Source organism: Dermacentor andersoni, chromosome 6 (genome assembly GCF_023375885.2).
Source record: "Dermacentor andersoni chromosome 6, qqDerAnde1_hic_scaffold, whole genome shotgun sequence".
Taxonomy (NCBI): domain Eukaryota; kingdom Metazoa; phylum Arthropoda; class Arachnida; order Ixodida; family Ixodidae; genus Dermacentor; species Dermacentor andersoni.
The window spans coordinates 64,639,157-64,658,851 of record NC_092819.1 but is presented as its reverse complement, the minus strand read 5'-3'; the positions used below and the strand labels follow the sequence as shown (position 1 = coordinate 64,658,851).

Below are 19,695 nucleotides of genomic sequence, written 5' to 3'. Positions count from 1 at the left end.
GATGCAAAGCTGAATGCGCTGCAGAGCATCGCAGCTCATCGCTTCGCATCGTATCGCAGCGCGGCGATTCGCATCCATTTCGCACCGCCAGCTTCCGCTCTTCTGGTTCCGCGTCGCCCGCCGACCGCTTCCACTCGCGCCGAGCGCGCACTAAGCTCAGTCGCCGACGCCGTAGAGTAACGGCAGTAGTCTGCGCGAGAGCGAGGATACCAAAGGTAGAGGGAGAGGAGGGTCGTCCTCCTCTCGACGCGGTCTAAGCCGTCCGACAGCGACGAGAGCGGCGGGCGAGCGAAAGTAGGCCGCTCCAACGTGACGCCGGATAGAAATCGCCGCGGCGAAACAGAAAGTTGTGCACTCGCCCCGACCGATGCAGCTGAGCCGCCGCCACTCCTGAAACCGCGCTCTCGCGCGCGCCCCACCTGTCTTCTCCGTCCGCTCATCCATCCGTCGACGCCGCTTGCTCCGCGTGCTCCGACGCGCGAGAGCATCATCGTCCATCGACGCAGCAGCGTCTGACGCTGCAACGCGTGACTGAGCCTGTGGGCCGGTCCATTGTTACGACGCCGCATCATCGGCGCGCTTCGGTCGTCCTCTCTTTGCTCGTGCGCGTGCGTGTGTGTGTGCCTACGCCGACGAACTGAGGATTAACTCCGGTGTGGTGGGACGTCAGTGGCCGTGCCCTCTTGCAGTGCCGAGAGTGTCGTCTCTGACGCAGTCTCTCCCTGAAAGGCGTCAGTCCTTTTTCGTTCCTCGCCGCCGTCCTTTACGCCGAATTGTTGTCTCGGTGCGCGCCAACACCGTGAAAAGATGCCCGGTTCCGTGTCTGGAGTGGCGACAATGTCGCTCGCCGGCTGTGCCTTGGCGCTCTGCTGTCTTCTGAGCTGTGAGTATCCACACTTGGAACGCGAGATTACTGTTGCCTGCGGCGCGTTTTTTATCGCGTGCAGCTTTCGCTCATGCTGTCCTACGCGTGTCTCACCTCCCACCAAGTGCACGCAGGCACATTGACGAGCACGCATGCAAAGGGCCAAAACCATGGACCGGAGGTTCTGTGTCGAAAACGCTATTTGTTATTTCATATCAGAACGCCCTACTAATGCAGAGAAGCAGATTATGAGCCGGTCAGAAATACGCTAGGAATTTAGGAACGGGTGTCAAGACACTCTATAAGACACTCTTATAGTGTAACGTCCTGTGTGCGCTACAAGCTCATTAACTCTGACCATTGTCATTTTATCACACTGTGCGTTTGAAACACGTTTGCAGTTTTTAACACCCAGATATGACTCTCTCTGCACTGTAAGTCTTTTGCTGTCATCCTGCAATAAAACAGGGTTAGTTTTTGCAGTGTGAAAAGCTCTGCGTCATAACCACGTTGAAGAAAAACCTGCGTGGTCTTGTTCGATAAAAGGCGACAAGAAGCTATTGCAGGCGTCGCGGAAGTCTCTAATTGTAAGATAACGCGTAGTTTGGCACGTACTCTGCACAAATCAAACGGGTCAGCATTTGCATACAGTGCACAATATTCAAATGGCAGCGAACGAACTTCTATTTCCAGTTAATGCCATGCAAATCGGCTAGATACCTACTTCGATAGGGCCACTGGTAATATTTTTCAACTTAAGGTCGCCTTTGTTAAAGTAGGAAGTGCAACACCTTCAACCACGTCGTTGTGTGCCAAGCTAGAAACTATACCTCAACACGCACAGGACAAGCATCATGGGGTGTGCATCTCAGGGCTCGCGATCGCATACGTTACCAGCGAGACCGCTCTTCGAGGCGCCTGCTCAATCACCACAAACCTTAGTGGCCGATCAGGCGCTCGTGAAACGCTCTCCTCTCTTCGAGTAACCGGTTCACGGTGTACGCTTTTCCCGGCAAACGCTCCGTTTGCCGGGAACCTTACACGTTTTACTTATTGCCCAAATCTCCCTTCTCGTTCGCTATCACCCGGCAATGTGGCTCTACCGGCGCGCGTGCGACGTTTTGTAGCACGCATTGCCGCCAGTCGAGCAGGAACAGCGGCAGCGCCGCGTTGGCTGCGTTTATCTTGTTTGCTCAGGCAACCGTACAGATGTGGCGCCGGAGGAAGATGAGTGCCAAAGCGGCGCTCGTTTCAGGAAAGGCGAAAAACAGCGAATAAAAAAAGAAGAGCTATAGCAGCGACAGGTATAGCGTCCTTGAAGGTAAATCGCGAGAAGCGGCCGCAAACTGGAGCTCTTGTTTACAAACATCTTCCTGTCTTCTGCGTGCTCGCCGTCCACGGTGCATGCGCGCAAAGATTGCTTGCGCCGATTGAACGTGAAGGGAGATTTGCCACGTCGACTAAAGAATTGCGGGTCGTCGCTTCGACAGCTGCTGAAGTTTGCCGCTCGTCGCCAACCGGGAAAAAAAAAAGTGGAAAATAATAAATGATGACTTAAAAACCTAGCATATTGTAGGTTATCGTCAGGATTCTACCACTATAGCGGCTGTATGTTCAATGGGCCTCGTGTTTGTCCCTGCATATGCTACATTCTTACGCCGCGTATGGCATTTTTTTAACGCGGCTTGCCGCAACCGCGTCTCGTCTTAAGCGCAGACCATGTCGCGCTGCCAGAATCGATTGGTATGTGATAATTGCCTGCAAAGTCGGGTGACTCGCGCTGGGGACAGCCGATCTCGGAGGTTGTGATGTCACCACGTAACTGGATGATGTATAGGGTTTTGTGGCGCGAGGGCCAGTGGCCAAAGAGCGCCAATAAGTGGTACTATGTAGTCGATGGGACCGTATGATTTCGTGTCAATAACCACAGAGGCAAATCTGGGATTAGTGCTTGCGTGGATGGCTTGTATCCTTGTTCAGCCATGTTATGTTCAGCCGTATGCACATAGGAAACTCGTGAAAATGAGCGAGAAAAATTGACAAAATCATAACTAAACATCAGTGCTGTGGAACTAAACGAAACGTTGAAAATTCGGATGTGTCAAGATAGAAATAGAAAAAAAGATAGAAAGGGAAGAAAGAGGCGGGGTAACCGTATTCCATGTAGCATCAGTGGACTGAGTGCTCAAGCTTAACTGGCCAGTCTGAACGACTTAAACCCAGCAACCCAGCAACGATGACAGGTGACCTCTAAGGATTCACCATTTCGCTGACACAGTCTATAGTGGATTATATTTAGAATAAGGCGAATATCTAGTCATACATATCTGGCCACAAAATGGAAAGAAAATGAAGAGAAAACACAATGAGGTTTCACAGACACATGTGCTGTTACAAACACCAAGGGTACTAACAGGCTTTCTGTCTTTGGCGGAGTCTTGGGTCCAAACCTTATGCCATCTCCCTAGCGTAGTGTTCAGTATAAAAGTGGAATGTCCCGCAGCACGTGTTGCAACTTCAAGACTAAGAGGTGCATTCAAACGTGGAATTGTTGAGAAGCAGCTCAGCGAACGCGAAAATTGTAATTTTTTAGGAGTGAAGTTAGAAATAAATTTACTTCGAATTATCCAAACCGCAGTAGAGTTATAAAAGAGCCGAGTTGGAGAGGCAAACACTGGCATCACTGGGAAGTACATGGTGCGATGTCACGAGATAGATATCTTTCGATCTCAATATCTCAGAATGGAGTGGCCAGAGTGCACCTCTTGTCTACTTAATCGAACGACGTCCGACCTTACACGTTCTCTAGTATATATGGCTGTGGCACGGTCGCGCGCCAACCAATCACGGCGCTCATAAACTTTCCGGACCACGGCCTTTCCGATAGATCTAAGAATCGCGGTAGCTTATCATTCTTAAGCAAAAAAATATATGTATACAAGCGAGGGTGCGGTCAAAGAACTAAGAATAAAGAGGAAAACAAGGCCTCAACGTCTTTACCGGGCTTTTTCCACGCGCGCGCCCGGTGTGCTGGTATCTTAACTGAGAATCCAATCTGGCAAACACAACAGGTTCCTTCGAGGGCCGCCAAACGTTCCGTTGCGCGTTTCCTTCTCTTACTGCCGTTTATTGTTATTTCGTTTTGTTGCTCTCTCGTTCTTTGTGACAAACGGCGTGACTGCTCGCTTTCATCGCTCATTAGGGCGCGCGCCCGCGAGCCGGTGGGCCATGGCACGCAAATCTCCCGCGCGTCATTTGCATGTCTGTTGACGCGGCCGCCGCCTCCTTCGCCCGTGGTCTGAGAGAGAGAGCTTATGTCGCTTTTTTTTTTTCGCGGACAAAGTGTTCTCGGCCAAAATAGAATCTCGAACACGCGTGGTCCTTAGGAAGAAAAAAAAAAGAAGATGGAGCGAGGTGTCCTTGCGTTGACCGTGAAGCGAGAGTGGAGGTAGAAACAAAAGCTCGCACCAGGAAGCGGCGCGAAGTGAGACTCGGGCATTCGCTCGCTAGGTTTCGCTTCTCATTTTGTTCCTTATACGAGTGTCGTACTACGTCCCGGATTAACGTGCGGGGTGTGTGCTGCATGGCGCACTCTCTCTCTGTCTCCTAAGCGCAATTCGCAAAAAAAAAAAAGAAAATATTCTGTCGTTTTACGTGCCAGAGAGAGAAAATGATAAATGAATGGCAGGGAGGTGCCACGTGCTTGAACCACGGTCTGATTATGCGGCACGACGTACTGAGCGCTTCCGGATGAGTTTGGACCACTTGAGTTTCTTTAACTTGCACCCAACGTGCGGTAGATGGGCGTTTTTTTTTTTTTTTTTGCATACATAGAAATGCGGCCGCAGTGTCCGAGAGTGGAGCTCGCAACCTCGTGCTTAGCAGCGCGACGTCATAGCAACTATAAGACACCATTTCTTGCGCCCAATTTGTTCGAATAGATTTATTTCGAACGTGTATCTCTGTTGTCTGTTCACTTTAAGCTTTTTTTGTTTGTTCCTGGCTTAACTCTGCGCATGTTGTTACAATCGTAAAATTTCAGGTCAAGAATTCTCTTGTTGAGAATGCTATGTTGAGTTGGGATCAATTACGGAATCTCCCGCTGTGCCTTCATGACTGAAACTTTTGCGGGACCGATTCCAATACGTAGTCACCGCATCATGCAATATTCATCATGCATCAATGCAATAAGAAAAAGAACATTGACAGTATTTATCCAGGTGAATATTGAAGAGTTTGAGGTGACAAAAGTTCAAAGCCCTTAACAACACATTCTACCACCCCTCCCGTTTCATATAATTAACAGTGAAGTTCTTGGAATCGAAAAGCGAGCAATTTCCTATCTTCCTTTCGACTATGTCAAAAAAGTCAGCCCGTATTTTCTTTCCTCAATTATGCACAACGCTCTTGACAGCCGGGATTGGCTATTGATTGTTTTATTCTGCTCATCGCGCAGTAAATTCATGGGAAGGCACTTCTCTACGATTCACGGAGACAAGGTTGGCAAATTGCTCGCCGAGAAAGCGGCGGCACGTTTACCGAGCGGGAACGCCGATGTTTCGGCGAACAATCGACACAGACTCCCGTAGCAGCGAACAACGCAACCTACTGTACACCACCCCCGAGGCTTCAGCGTATACAAGCGATGTCTCTTTCCTGATCTTTTGTTCCGAGCAGAAAAAAAAATAGCGATGGTCGTTTTCCCTCTAACAAACCACGGCCGCGACCTTGTTCGGGAAGTGTTCATATACTACGTGCTCTGCGGCTGTAGGATGGCTCTCGTTTTGTTCACCACGGAAAGTTGTCTCGCTTTTTTTTTTCGCCGTATTTTTTTTTTGCTTGTTTGCTGTTTGTTTTTTGTTTTCCAACACGCATGACCGACCGCGCCGAAGCCTCTCTGTCGCCTGTACAGCGTACACAGCAGATCGCATCTTAGAGAACGCCCTGTGCCGTTCCAGGCCAGTGATGATGTGATTCTTTGCGGCCCTGTTATTAGTCGCGCCTATGGGCGAAGAATCACCGCTTGTCGCCTGCGAACTTGCGCGGCGAGGGCAGGCAGAGCGGATGGGTTGAGCGTAATGAATGATGCGCTGCGGTGAACGCGATCGTCTCAGACCTTGGTGTTCGCCCCAAATTTAGGGGCCGCGACAAGGTTAGTGAGCATGTCGTTGCGGTGCTCTCATTGGTTTCTGAATCTTCCTTTCTACCTCCCTCTCTCTTTTTTGGGGCACGATAAAATAATTTGTCTGTGAGCAGCCTATTTATATTTACTCATGAAGCTGTGCGACGAAGGTAACTAATAGAGTGCTTGTACGACCTGTGCGTTTGATACTAGGTGCGGTAGAACAGCGTTATGATTAAGTTAAATTCTGGGCTTTTAGGTGCCAAAGCGACGATATGATTATGAGGCACGCCTAAGCTGGAAACTGGGTGTTAATTTTGACCATGTGGGGCTTTTAACGTGCACCAAATGCACGCGGTACACGGGTGTTATTGCATATCGCCCCCATCGAAAGGCGACCGCCGCGGCTGGGATTCGCGTTCGCTACCTCGGGCTTAGCAGTGCAGCACGAAAGCCACTACGCCACCACGGCGGGTACCAGCATTTTGTGTGATGCCCAAACCATTACGAAATAAACATTTCGTGATTGCTTCTTACAAGTGCGTTTCTGTTTCTTCTTTTATTTTAACACAGGGCTTAGGATGACTATGCGGATGACTTATTGCTGTAGTTAAGATGCAACCGCTAATCTTTGTGCAGTGATAATGATTAGTGAAAAGCTGATCATGCTCGTCCCTTTTATTCTAAGCGTGCCCTATTTATACGCTTGTCCACCCCTCCTCACCCCACCCCCAGCCCCGTTTATCTCTCTCTCTTTCTTTTTTTATGTGAAAGCACATGTATACTTTTGCTCAGAAGCATTCACTGATGTGCGCTCGTAATTTTTTCTGCCGTTAATAGCACTGTCACTCACGTGGAGAGAAACCTTTCCATGTTCATTATAGGAATCAGTATATGCGTTTAAACTAGATTAAGATCCGTCAGTTATCGGAACCCTCCTTGCTGTTTTGTATCTATAATTAGCGACGTCGCCCATTCCAGTTGGCGCTCATTAGCTGATATTACAGTATACAACGCTCAGTTTGTTAGTATTTTAACAATTTTCCAGTTGGCGTTGACGACCACAAACGAGAAATCGCGGATTAGTGCAACACGTACACTACTTGCAAACTTCATTGGTGGTCCATAGCAAGCTAAAAAAAACAATGCAGATCCGGCGCGCATCTCGGAGTCTATGTGAAACTTCCGTGAAGCCGTTAATCAAATCCCGTAAATGTGCCCAATTCACTGCTGCGTCCTTGGCGTAAAGAAAACTAACGTGCGCGGGCACCCGTGCTACACAATGTGACCCACGCATCGATCATCGCAAACAGCCATTTGGAGCTGGCACGAAAGAAGTGCACGTGTGACTCTGGCTATATGTACGAGGCACCGAGTTTAAAAAAAGAAAGGCTTCCTGTGAAAACGCGACGGAAGACTAAGGAATTATTGTACTCTGGAACACGAATTGGAGATCGTGCGAGAAGTCAGGAACTATTAATGGTTTGCTTCATCGAGTGGTGTATGCAGTGCAGCGTTTTGGGGGAATGTTCTACGGCGAACGTTGAAGAGAGAAATGACACATTAGTCGCATCACTGTCAGGTACCTTAAATGTGACGAAAGACAAGAACCTCGCGATACGATCTCGTTTTCCTCATTGAATTGCAGTCTCGGGAGAGCAAGAACGGGGAAGCAAGAATACTTTGGGACCTCCTTCTGTATTATGCATTTACTTAGTAAGTGTATTAATGTCTAAGATTGATTGATTGATTGATTGATTGATTGATTGATTGATTGATTGATTGATTGATTGATTGATTTACCTGCCGAAACAGTCCTGAGCAACGAAGAGCATCTTCCAGGAAGAAATAATTCAATATACGCGGGATATACGAGTGTTCCACTGACGCTCTTGACTGGTTTCACTTCTTTCACTAGCGTTTAATTATGCCTTATTATTGACTTCTGGTGTGCTTATTGTATAAGTGCTATGGCTTTGCTTCCCTGTAATACGAAAAAAAAGAAAAGTTCGACTGCGGCCCAATTGTTAGAGCATCGGGCTACTGTGTTGGTTCGATGCCCGCCATTATGCATGTATTCTTTCGTATATTTTTTTTAAGTGTGAGCTATTTTGCAAATCAGCTGCAACGCCCAGCAGCCACGGTCAGGAAACTCCGGGAGGGCTCGCAAAAGAACAGCTTTGCATTGATAAACTGCGTGTTTTCCCAGATAATGTTTGCTGTGAAAGAAAAAGCAGGAAAATAAGCGTGCGTCGCGAGCTGTGTCATCGACCGTGCACCATGCTGCGATACTTATTTGGCCACCCTGTCCGCGAGTCGTTATGGCCTCCGCTGTACTATATTTCCCGAAAAGGACCTACCTGCTTATCGCCCCTAATCTTGCTCACGTTTCATCTTGCAATGCTATGCTTGTGCGTGCGTGTTTGTCTGTGCCTACAGAAGCGTCTTGTTTTTACGGTCGTCGTTTTCTCATTCTTTTTAGTACCTGCATTGGTGTGGGTGCCCGTATTTCTATACGTACTACGTGCGGAGCTTGCGCTCAGCTGATATATATACTTCCTGTTATGAAGCGGCGGCGTTCCATAAGACAACGTATCGCTATTGCACGGTTGTCAACACCGTACTCGGGCTTTAGGCGAGGGCCTTCGTAGCGGGGTGTCCCTCGGTGCCGCACTGCAGATTCCTTTCCTTCCTTCTTTCTTTCTTCCTTTCTTTCTTTCCTTCCTTCTTTCTTTCTTTCTTTCTTTCTTTCTTTCCTTCTTTCTTTCTTTCCTTCTGTCTTTCTTGCTTTTTTTTTTCTGTCGGACTGCGCAATGACAAAGAAGAATGCGACACATCCGGCAGGTATAGGGGTGCGGTATCTCGGTCAGCGGTTGTTCGGCAGTGAACAGCTTTGCAGGCCAGTTACGCGGCAAAAGGATGACATGCTGGTCAGAGATTTCAGAATGGACACCGGTTCCAGTTGTGTATTTTGCATTCACTTACGTCATGCGTCGTTGCACCCTGCAGGACGCCTCCAGGGCTGTCAATACGGACTGTGACTGCACTGAGCTGCATTTTTCATTTTGCTGCTTTATTCGTGTTGCTCTAACGATAGACAGGACATCTGCTTTCTTTTATACTCGACTGTGCAGCACTGAAGTACGTTGGAGAAGCCCCGTCTGGTAGTCGCATTCTTCATACTTGCATGCCTAACCAGTAGGAGATTCCGTGAAGGTCGTCAGGTCAGTATCGTTAGCACACTACCCTTACAGAATAGGTCGCACGTTAAGGGCGGGTTCAGAGCTCAGCCTGTTACTTACAAACCGCCATGCCGAAATTACAAGTCATCGCTCCATTAATCCTGCTTCGGTCGTCAATCCGTTTGTTAAAGAGAAATTCATGACTACATAGCCCCTGCGTGAACAGGATTCGCGCAGCTGGAGACGTCCAAATGCGCCCGCGTGCTGTCCTTATCGGACGTGCGCGTCTACGTGTTACTTTGCAAACACAGCCGTTAGCGGCCCGCATATCATTTCAAGCGCAACGACTCCCACTTAAGACAATCTAACGCGCCGATAAGCCGATGCAGCGAGTGCCGCTAACCACATATCACGTTACCGCGGAGTCAATCACGCGGTCAACCGGAGATTATACGCAACCGCCGGTGTTCGCGGTGTACTGTATTCACTTCTATCCAACCCAGCCTCGATTGCAGGCCGATAACCGAAGATCAGGTGGTCGGTGAATGTAAGATAAAAGCAAATCAGAAGTTGGTGCGTAAAGTGCAACCAACCAAATCAACACTGTGTTAGTATGTATGCATCCCTTCTTCCTTTCCTCATCATCTTTCATCACTCTTTTTTGTCCCCTTTCCTTTTTCCTCCTGTGCAGGGTAGCAGGCAAGATCATGCTAGCTCAGGCCGACCTCCTTCATTCTCTCTTTATACATGTTTGTCGCCATTCACTATGACTGCATCAACACGGATACTGCTTTACGCGTGATTTTCACTCGCATTCATCAGTCATCTGCTGTTGTTCCATGATCCTCATGCATTGTATGTGTGTCTAGCAACATGCCGGGGAGTTCTGTTAGCTACAGATGCTTGAACCTTGGAGAACCATATAGTTTATTTAGTATTGATTCGACACTTAAAGGAATCTTGCCCCTTGCTTGCGAGTGAATGCGGTATGCGTGCGTAGTACCGGCATTGTGAACGCACGCATACTGGTAGCATACGGGTAGCAAGCCTATGGAAGCAACGCAAGGAAGTCCCTTTTGCGCAAGCCAGGGCAAATTCCCTTGGCCGCATCGCATGCAAGCACGAGGAGCCACGGGCGATGCAGGGGACCGTCGTCGGTCGATGCGTCCCGGTGAATAACGGCGAAAAAAAAAGAAAAAACCAGTCCGACGAGTAAAAGGAAGCGGCCGGACGGATAAGACGATGAACGCTCGTGCGGGATGAGCGCGGCCCCATAACATGGTTGTGCAGCGTCGGCGCAATAGTGACCGCTGTGAGGACGTTCTCTTCCCCCTTCGTGGCTTCCGATTCGCTGTACGCTACTATGGGGCACGCGACTGCGCCGGCATATAGGATGATGCCTGTTGGTTCGGCACCTGGACGTGCAATTGTGGGTCCACGCATGCAGTTTGTATACGTGTGGATAATAAGCATGCCGTGGCTCGCGTTTGAACGTTGCTGTCAGGTATATTGGTTGACTGCCTCCGCGTTAACCGTATACGTACGGCGCCTTGCCCTTCGCGCACGATTTGCGGTGAGCTTCGCCTCGAGCGCACTTTAGACGTTACGAGCGTGCGAGCGTGGAAAAACAAGTTCGTTCTCTTTTCTTATTTTTGACCTCCAGCTGTTCTTTTTCCCTGCTTTGCTGGTTATTTTTTTTTTTTTGCTACACTGCAAGAGTACATACACGGCGGAGTTGAGTTATGACGGCTTCAGTGAAAGGGCGAGGGTCTTTTATACATTTCGAAGATGGTGTTTCGATACAAACCGTATTGCCAGCTTGCTTACTTTTGCAGTGAAAGTGGTGTCTGCGGGCATCGTGCGAGCTTTGTAACCGCTACAGGGAGCTTTAACGGCATCTTTTTCGGAATGCCTCCCCGTGAAAGCTTCTTACGGTAAACGGTCGGTTAATGGTCGAGGCGCACTGAGACACGTCGCGGTTGAATAAGCAAAACGGCTGCTCCGAGGACATGCGGTTAATTACCCGTAACGCGGCGGCGAGCTTAAACTGATAACGATGTTACTGCCTGCTTGCTTCTGAAAGCTAACCCAAAATAAAGCTAAAGCTGTTTAGAATCGAAGGCAGTAGCCTTGGGCGTCGTCCGTTGCAGCATACACATTCACAAAAAAACAACCAAATTGCTAGCGCCATAAAGAGTTGCTAAAGGCAATTTTTTGTCATGAGAGAGCGCGAAGGCTTTCGTGAAGCCTTCGAAGTGTACGCACAAGCGTACAGAGTTGTAGACGAAAATACCAGGACAAACAGGGAACTGAGCGATTCATATCGCATTTCTTCTTTCTTTTTTTAGTTTTTTCGGTTTCTCGAGCGTCCAAGGAGGGGTACAAGTACAGCTCAAGACAAACATTACGCAGCTGTAAGATCCACAAAGTGGCAAGAGAGACAGCGCTCACGAACCGCGAGCCAACCCTTCCTAACCTCGCGAGCGTGGGGTGAGCCGTGGGTCATTCGTCCAACACGCCCACCTTGTCTTCAGATCGAGAACGAACTCTTCACAGCCTTGCGCACACCGAAACTTCAATACATTGAGCGCTTCCCGGAGAAGCGCGGCCGAGGCTATCTTTAGCATAATGATGTGCGTAGGAGGCCCTCGTTCCGGTGCCGCATTGTTTGCGCGCGGCAGTCTGCAATTACAGATTTCGACGCGAACCCAGATACTGGCTCACTCGTGAATCTGGGCCGACTAGCAGACAAAAGCTGCACACTTTTGTCCTAAAGGCTATGAAACGAGACAATGCCATATGCTGAAGAGAAAGGTTGCTACGTGACGCTGCTTTCCACTTATCCAATGCCCTGCGTATATAAGGATGTGTACACACTAGACGCGTAATCTCTTCTAAAGCGTCTTTTGGCAGTGAATAGGGCCTTAAAACAGCATTAGTCAACGTGCTTTGGGTCACTTATGCGGGTGACAACTGCGCTGTGATGAAGAGGTGCTAAATCATCACTTCATCATTAGGTCACAGCTGCTGAGCTAGGCTAGTGATTCGGAGATACATAGGCATAGTGAATTATTTGGCGAGATTATTCGGCAAACTACGAGCCGTGCACACAGTAAACTAATGTGCTGCATCGAACTAAAACAGCAGTTGGCCGAATAGTTTGTGAAATGTAACAAGCCCCAGAGGGGGGCCCCTTGCTTAACCTTAGCAGAGCATTTCGACTCGCAGCTTAACCGCTGAATGTATACGCATAACAGCAGGAAGCCTGCACGCGTGAAATATTAGTCCGCGTCGCATAACCCGTTTATTTAGTCAATCTAGAGTTCTTTGAGTGTGTGCTTATTGCTTGTTGTTCGATAAACTTCTCTCTTGGAGCCAGTATCCCCGGCTAAGTATTCGCAGGGCGTGACTTTTGAAGCGCTACCATGTTCACAGAACGGGATAGGTGAGCGGAGGGGTTTATTTACCTGTCTGTAGGCGTGACTGTAGGCGTAATGGGATCCTCATGTGTTCGCATTGCCAGTGCATCCCTTCTCCTCGTTTCCTTTTATCTTATTTTCATTCTTTAACCCCCTTTCCCCTGCAAAGGGCGCAAGCCGGACGCGAGCCTGATTGGCATCCCTATACCTCTCCTTCCCCCTCCTCCTTCTCATTCGCGTGTCCACTCCTTTTCACGCAACCTCTCTACTTCTTTTTCTTCTTCTTCTTCTTTTCTTGCTGCGTGTGTTTTACGCAATCGGCTCCACTCTGTAACGTCCCGTTCACAGCGTCCGGCAGCTCGGATAGGTCCTCGCGTTGTCTCGTGACGGCGAAGCGCGTAAGCACGCCATCACGACCGCTCGCGCGCGCGTGCCTCGAAAGCCGCCAGCCCAGCGCGTGGACGCAATGCGCGCGCCGGACGACCGCGACGCCAAACTGCGCCACGCGAGACGAGAACTCTGCCCCGCGGGGACGCGCCGCCGCGCGGGGACCTTCGAGGTCGCCAGCGGTCATCCCCCGGCATCTCCTAGGGCGCCGGTGGCCTTCGATTCAAAGAAGATGCGCAGCGCTGGTTCGCGAAAGAAAACACGTACGTAACCGCGTTCACGTTTCGCTTTGCCAGTGCGGAGGCGAGAGAAGGAAATGGATTTGGCTCGGATGCGCGGCCGAGGTATCGGGCGCATTCCTGGTCGGACGAGGACGACGGCGACCTGCGCCGCGTATGTCGCATCGTCTGGGTCCCCTCGCGGTGCGTTATACTTTCCCTGGATCTGCGTTGGCGCTGGGTGGACGCCCTATCGAGCACGCTCTTCGCAAACGCAGAACGCCCGCACCGCCAATGCTTAATTCATAAGTCTCATGCTCCTTCATATTCCTCTCAGTTCTTGCCGTACCTTTTACTAGGCCATTGTTATAGCCGTTGTCGAGAAACGGTCGGTGATCAGTGGTTGGGTTTTCCATATAGATCAGGAGGGAAGTGCTTCTGGTTAGCTTTGTTTTTTGTGCTGTTCACACTTACGTTGTTTTTCTTATTTTTCTGTAGCCTTTGTATTGCCTGTGGTAAGTGCGTGCCTGTCTTGGTATAGCCGGCTCTTGCGCAGCCTACCTTCCCGTTCATACACTGTGTTTGTTACGTCTCAACACCACAAGGCGTTAATTGCATGGACGTTTGCCACAAGATCCTCCCATGACACCGACTCTTGACGGGTCTCAAAAAACCCCACAACCCCACCATTAGCTGGCAGCCTGAGCTAAGGATATAAAGGGTGGAGGGGGGGGGGGGGGGGCATCCAATGCAACCGAAAAACGAAGGCGACCTGGGATTCTCTGTTAATTAGACGTTTGCCATGAGGCAAACCACCATCCATCCAGCAGCACCTATACAGAGCTCAACGCAGCGTGGACTTTGATTCTAGATCAGTTTACGAAAGGTCACCAACCCCATTAAACCCAAATTAATTAAACCCATTAAACCGCACCAACCCCTAATTACCTGGCAGCCTGAACTAAGGATGAAAGAGGGGGGCATCCAATGCTACCAGACAACGGCGGCTGCCCTGGATTCGCAGGTTGCGATCCTCCCGCATAATCCATACCATTGGGCTTCGGAGGCGGAGTCACCGTGGAGTATTGCGAGCATGGGCATGATATCGCAACGGAGTCGACGATTGTGATTTGCTGCTGAACAGTCTTCAGATTCCCTAGTCGACTCACCTAGGGAAGACGACGTATTAAAAGCGGAGACTTTTCGATTAGGGGACAGAAGGTCCTGATGTGAACTCGGTCGTTTAACTTGCTCCTGCGGGGAGTGGTCTTCTGTAACTGGAGCTCTGTAACTAAGGCAATAAACCACTTTTCCTTCATTCTTACAACGTGACGTAGCAGTCGATGGGCTTGGTGGACTCCTTGCCCTAACGCCACCCTAAGCCGCAACAACTGTTATTAAAGAACCGAAAAAACAATCATTTTATGGTAGAAAATTTTCTCATCCTGGCGAGATATGTGTAGCAGAATCCAATGCGGCCGGACAGTGTCGAAGCTTTTGACGAAAATCTGCTCTTGAATATAAATAAATATGATTTATGAACGCTTTCATGTTCACGGCACATTAACGCCTACAGGAACTATGCTTCGTATTACGTGTGCTGTGAGTGCGGCCGCTCAGACTTTGTTGTTCAGTGGTTAAGCTGTCAAAATTCCTCCACATCAAGAAGAAACAAGCAAATAAATTTATATGCGAGCGTTCGTAGGTTCTTCGGACACAATTTAAAAAAAAAATTCCAATTGCAAGAACGCACGTACATCGATCAGTGCATTACCTCCAGTCTTCGTCAAAAGTTTCGAAACCACTCAAGGAAGTGACTGTACGTAATGTATTGGAACCCACGGTTCTGACAAATCCGTCACGATCAACATAATGTAGTGAAATATTGCTCTTCTCCCAACCTCTGATACTATGGAGAAGCGAAAGGTTTGTGGTCCAGGGAAAGTTCAGAGTTTTGGGCAGAGAGACTTCAAATCTTTTGACAAAGACTGCGGGTGTAAGGAATTAGAAACTGAAGTAGATCTCGATACATCCGCCTAAGAGCTCGCAAAAATCAATGTGCGCGGCTTCATAAAAACGCGTACCATATCGGCGTGTATTACTCTCTCTCTCTCTCTCTTTGGATATAGTCCTTGTGGCAAAATGAGACCGCTCTCCGCCGCCCATCATCCACTGCGAAACGAATGGCAGTAATGGGAAGTGTTTTCGAAGCGGTCAACCCCGCGCGTTCTCATGTCTCGGCGCGTTTAATTTCCGCAGCCAGCGAGCAATCTGTATATACGCCCTCGGGCAAGGCGAGCGCCCGTGGACCGCGCAGCTGTATGGGCTGCCCGCGTCGTCTTCGCGGGAAGGCGAACGGTGCGTATGCGGTCCGTGCGTGCGGCCACGCTGCCAACGTGCTCGAAAGGTGACGCGCGGCCGTGTAACCCCGTTCTCCGCGTTTCCAGCATTTCGCGGCTATCGAGCTGAAGAGCGTAATGGCTGCCCCCTTCCTTCCTCCCCCCCCCCCCCTTCCCCGCACGCGCGCACAGACGCATACGCAGCCTCGTCGTCTTCTTCTTCTTCGTGCGAATCAAAGTCGTTTCACGCCGCGCGCGAGCCTGCTCGAACGCTACCTTGAACCGACCGGGACTTCGGAAGGGGTCTGGGTAAGGCTCGCCATTAGCGGATCGCATAGTAACTCGCCGCGAGTGATATGTTTCCTAACACTGGCGGAATGTGGCACGTGAGATAGAAGCGCGTCGCATGGCGGCGTAGCGTACAGCGAGTATTAGCGAACATGAATGCGCAGAGACAATGGCCGGAGGCTGTATAGGTGTGCAGGTCGAAAAACGTTTCTCGCGGGTCAAGCGCATATCCATAATAACGCCACGCGTGTGCGACATCAAAATGCGCTATTTCGCGTTTTATACTCGATAGCGACTGGGGAAGCCATAAGGAATCGCTTTCGCTGATTGCGCACGTATCCAGCAAGCTTTATTCTCTTGGCTATCTCAGGTGAGGAAAGAAACAGAAACAACAATCTTCCAAAATCATCCCCATCGCGTGGCGGTCCGTTTGCGTCATCGTGATCGCCTTCTTCGTGAATTAGCGCTTAGGTTTCCGAGGCGCAAATGACATTCAGCGATCTGTCACACACTCGGAGCGGTCGTGATCGAAGCGGCGGTGGGAAATTTAAATCTCTTCGTCACGCAGGCAAACCTTTCAGCTCGCAGTCGTGAGGTGTTCCTGTGGTCCTGTTATGGAAATTCAAAACATTTTATCGGCAACTTTCGGCTCCTTGAAGGACGAGTTGCATCAAGTGTCGCACTGCAACAAGTTGGACTCGTATTTTAGTTGGCGTGTAGCTGTCATAATTGTATCATCATACAAATTGAATTTCGAATAATGCACTTTACAGGCTCAATACTGAAGGTGGCTACCGTACTTTGACTTCTGCCGTTATGGTCGACATAACTCAATCCTGCGCTATCAAGCATGCATATGTCTTCTTGAAATCATTTGCATCGCTTTCTATTACTAAGTGTGATTTTTAAGCCCATACGAAGGGCATTTCTCTCCCTAATGTATTACTGTTTCTCTGCCGTGCCCGCTTTGATCCAAGGACGTAATGCTGTATATTACATGTATTAATTCTTGCCTGTGAAAGCTACATTAAATTTTGCTACATTCGGAGACATGGGGTGTCGTGTAGTTAGCTTTCGCCGTATATACGCGTAGATGGCAAGAAAAGCACGTGGTACGACCAGTCCCGGCATCTCGAACAATAAAACCCGCATCCCGGTTTACGAGGAAGCACTCCTCGGCAAGCCGGCCCAGAAGTGCGCGGAAAAGCACATGGGTCTCCCGATGGCTCGAGGAGATGAAACTGTCCCAAGCAGCACTGGTCACACGCTTCACCGCCGCCAGCCGCTGGCTTGCTCTGCGCAGAATGGGCAGAAAAACTGCCGATTTAAGGAACTCCTTATCGCAGGAGGAAAGGCCAAAATTGGCGGGAGAGCGTCACGCTCGTTAAACGCTCGCGTCGATTGGGCGCTGTATAGGATGGAGCTGCAAGTGGCGCAGAGACAGAGCGTCCCGTCGAAGGCTCGTAACTTTGTATTCTTCGGTGCAGGTACCAAGCGGCTTGACTTCACTGAGCGGTTTCGGTTTGTACGTCGTTGAAAATGCACAGCGCATAAAAGGGAAGCGGAAGTAGCTTGTGGTCTTCAAAGAGTCGTTGGCATCAGCCAGAAGTCGGCAACCACTTTGACGAACGATTTGTTTGCGATAAAGAAGCACCGTATTGGAAAGCTTTTCTTGGCTTATCCGAAGCGTCGAGCATCGTACGAATATACTGTGGGACAAAAGGCGAGTTTCCTACACGTGTCGCAGGAGGTTTGGGAAGTGCGGCCGTTGTAGAAAGCGACAAACTCGCACTTCCGCGTTTATTCGGGTCATTAGATGCACCGTACTCTTAATGAGATTGTCTAAGTGTCACGCACCGAAGAATTTGAGACTTCTTTAAAACATTTATTTCTACGGCCAATGTTAAACGCTCAAGCTTATTGCTCTCTTGCACAGCGCTTAACATCCCGCAGTGAGTTTTCCATAAACTGTGTTTATGGTCATTGTTATTATTTGGTTATATTTGGGGCTCCGTGTCTTTCGGAGATTATTTTTCATGCAATTCGGAGGGTGTTTTTCGGAGTTTATCTTTTGTTGGAAATTCGGCGTTTATCGGAGTTCATTTCTCGTAAATCCCCGAGTCTCCAAAATTGGAAGTTCAATTTTGCATTATTCTCAATACTCCGAAATCTTAGAAGTAATGATATCAACACCAGCACCTCAGAACACACGAAGTGTGTTTTAGTTGTCTGGAAGGTTTGAACGCACAAACGCATATACACACAAGCACAAATACCTTAACACAAAACGCCTAGAAACAGGCAGGTTTGTGCGTGTTGCAACCTTAAAGCTGGTTGTAATAGACGCAAGCATACTTTACGAGGTTTCTGTCATTGATGGAAGCGCGCTCCTTTCCATTGATGATTCTCAGCTTTGAAAATGCCTTTTCAACGTTTTCGCTAGAAACAGGGAGAGCCAGAACACTCAGCACGCAGTGAGAAAGCACTGGCCCCTGGACAGTGTGAAGTCTCCAAAACGACAGGAGTTCAACAATGGTACTAATTTCGTAGCTCTCATAGTTCGCAAAATTCCTCATGCTCATGTCGTAAGTTTTAAGAAACACTGACAAAAATTGGCACATAGGTTCCGAACGCGTGGGTTAGCTCGTGCTTCACATTTGGATTCAAAATTTGAACACTGTAACAAAACGATTCACTGCATGGTGTACAGGAGTGCATCGCAATGGTTCCTCTCAACTGTCTGTCTCCACTTTTCAGCGACAGCAGCGTAGTATCCATGAACGTCTGCGACAATCGTTGAGCGGTCATTCTCGGTAAGCATATCCAACAGACTTGCGACATGTGATGTGAAGACCACAGGCGGGTCATGCCATTGACCAGGGCACGTAAACGAACCCACAGTATGGGCTAAACCTGGTGTAGCAGGGTACTCTCTGTCTCAAGTTCCTTAATTATTGAGAGAACAGCACACGAATTCGTCTTAAGAAACCTCAGCTTAATCAGCAAGTCGTGCACAACTTCAGGCGATTAAACACGAGCTTTGAACTTCTCACCCTTTTTTATCTTGATATCGTCGCTTCTCAAGAAAGACAATAAGGCACGCCAATAGTACAGAACATCTTCTAGGGCTTCATAAGAAGAGAACCACCTAGACGGGCATACAGTCTTCAGCGACTTGATGGTCATGCCCATGGCCACGCACACAAGCGCAAACTTATGGCGCAGCTACCGCGATGACTTCAACAGGGCAGGAAAGTGTACAACAATATCGTAAACTACCTTAAGTGAGCTCGTCTTAATTCCATCCTCCAGAGCGTTGTTAGTAGGTGGCACGGATCTTTGGAGTAAAGTGCCTTGAAATCGGGGCTGGAGAGTTGCAAGTCCTTGTGAAGCTTCTGCAGGCAGGAAGCTGAATCAGAGCAACACAGCTACGTCGGCTAAAGGTTTGTATTAACATGCCAATTGATACTGCGTTACATGCTGAACTACTTGCAAGTGTATCATGAGAGTCCTACGTCCAGGAAGCTCGTCGTCTTAGAAGGTTGCAAGCACCGCCACTGCCGGACGTCCGCGAAGTCCGCGCGGTCCCCTGGCGCTCGAGTACCGTCAGGGGACCGTATATCAATATGTCGCCTCGCGCTTCCGGGGGCGACAAGCCCTTTGTTAAATGTGCGACGGGTGCGGTCTACGAGATACGTAAGGTAAGGCGACGTGAGCTAAAGTTTATATCGGCCAAACCGGCCGATGTATCAGAGACCACTGAGAAGATGCCCTTTATCGAAAGGCTTTCGATAAAGAACGGAACATGGTCATATTGGCCGTTAAAATCGGAGTTTATCTTATAAATCTGAATTGTCAAAAATTTCACCGGCGAG

The 19,695-nt window shown here is 49.2% G+C and overlaps 1 protein-coding gene across 1 annotated transcript in view; it reads left to right on the top strand.

Moving 5' to 3' along the window:
* The first annotated feature begins 271 nt into the window (after positions 1 to 271).
* Positions 272 to 19,695, top strand: part of LOC126522739 (uncharacterized) — a 193,648-nt gene continuing 174,224 nt past the window's right edge. The window contains exon 1 of the mRNA XM_050171526.3: positions 272 to 883. Coding sequence (XP_050027483.1) covers positions 808 to 883 — 76 coding nt within the window. The 5' untranslated portion in view covers positions 272 to 807. The remainder of the gene's footprint in view (positions 884 to 19,695) is intronic.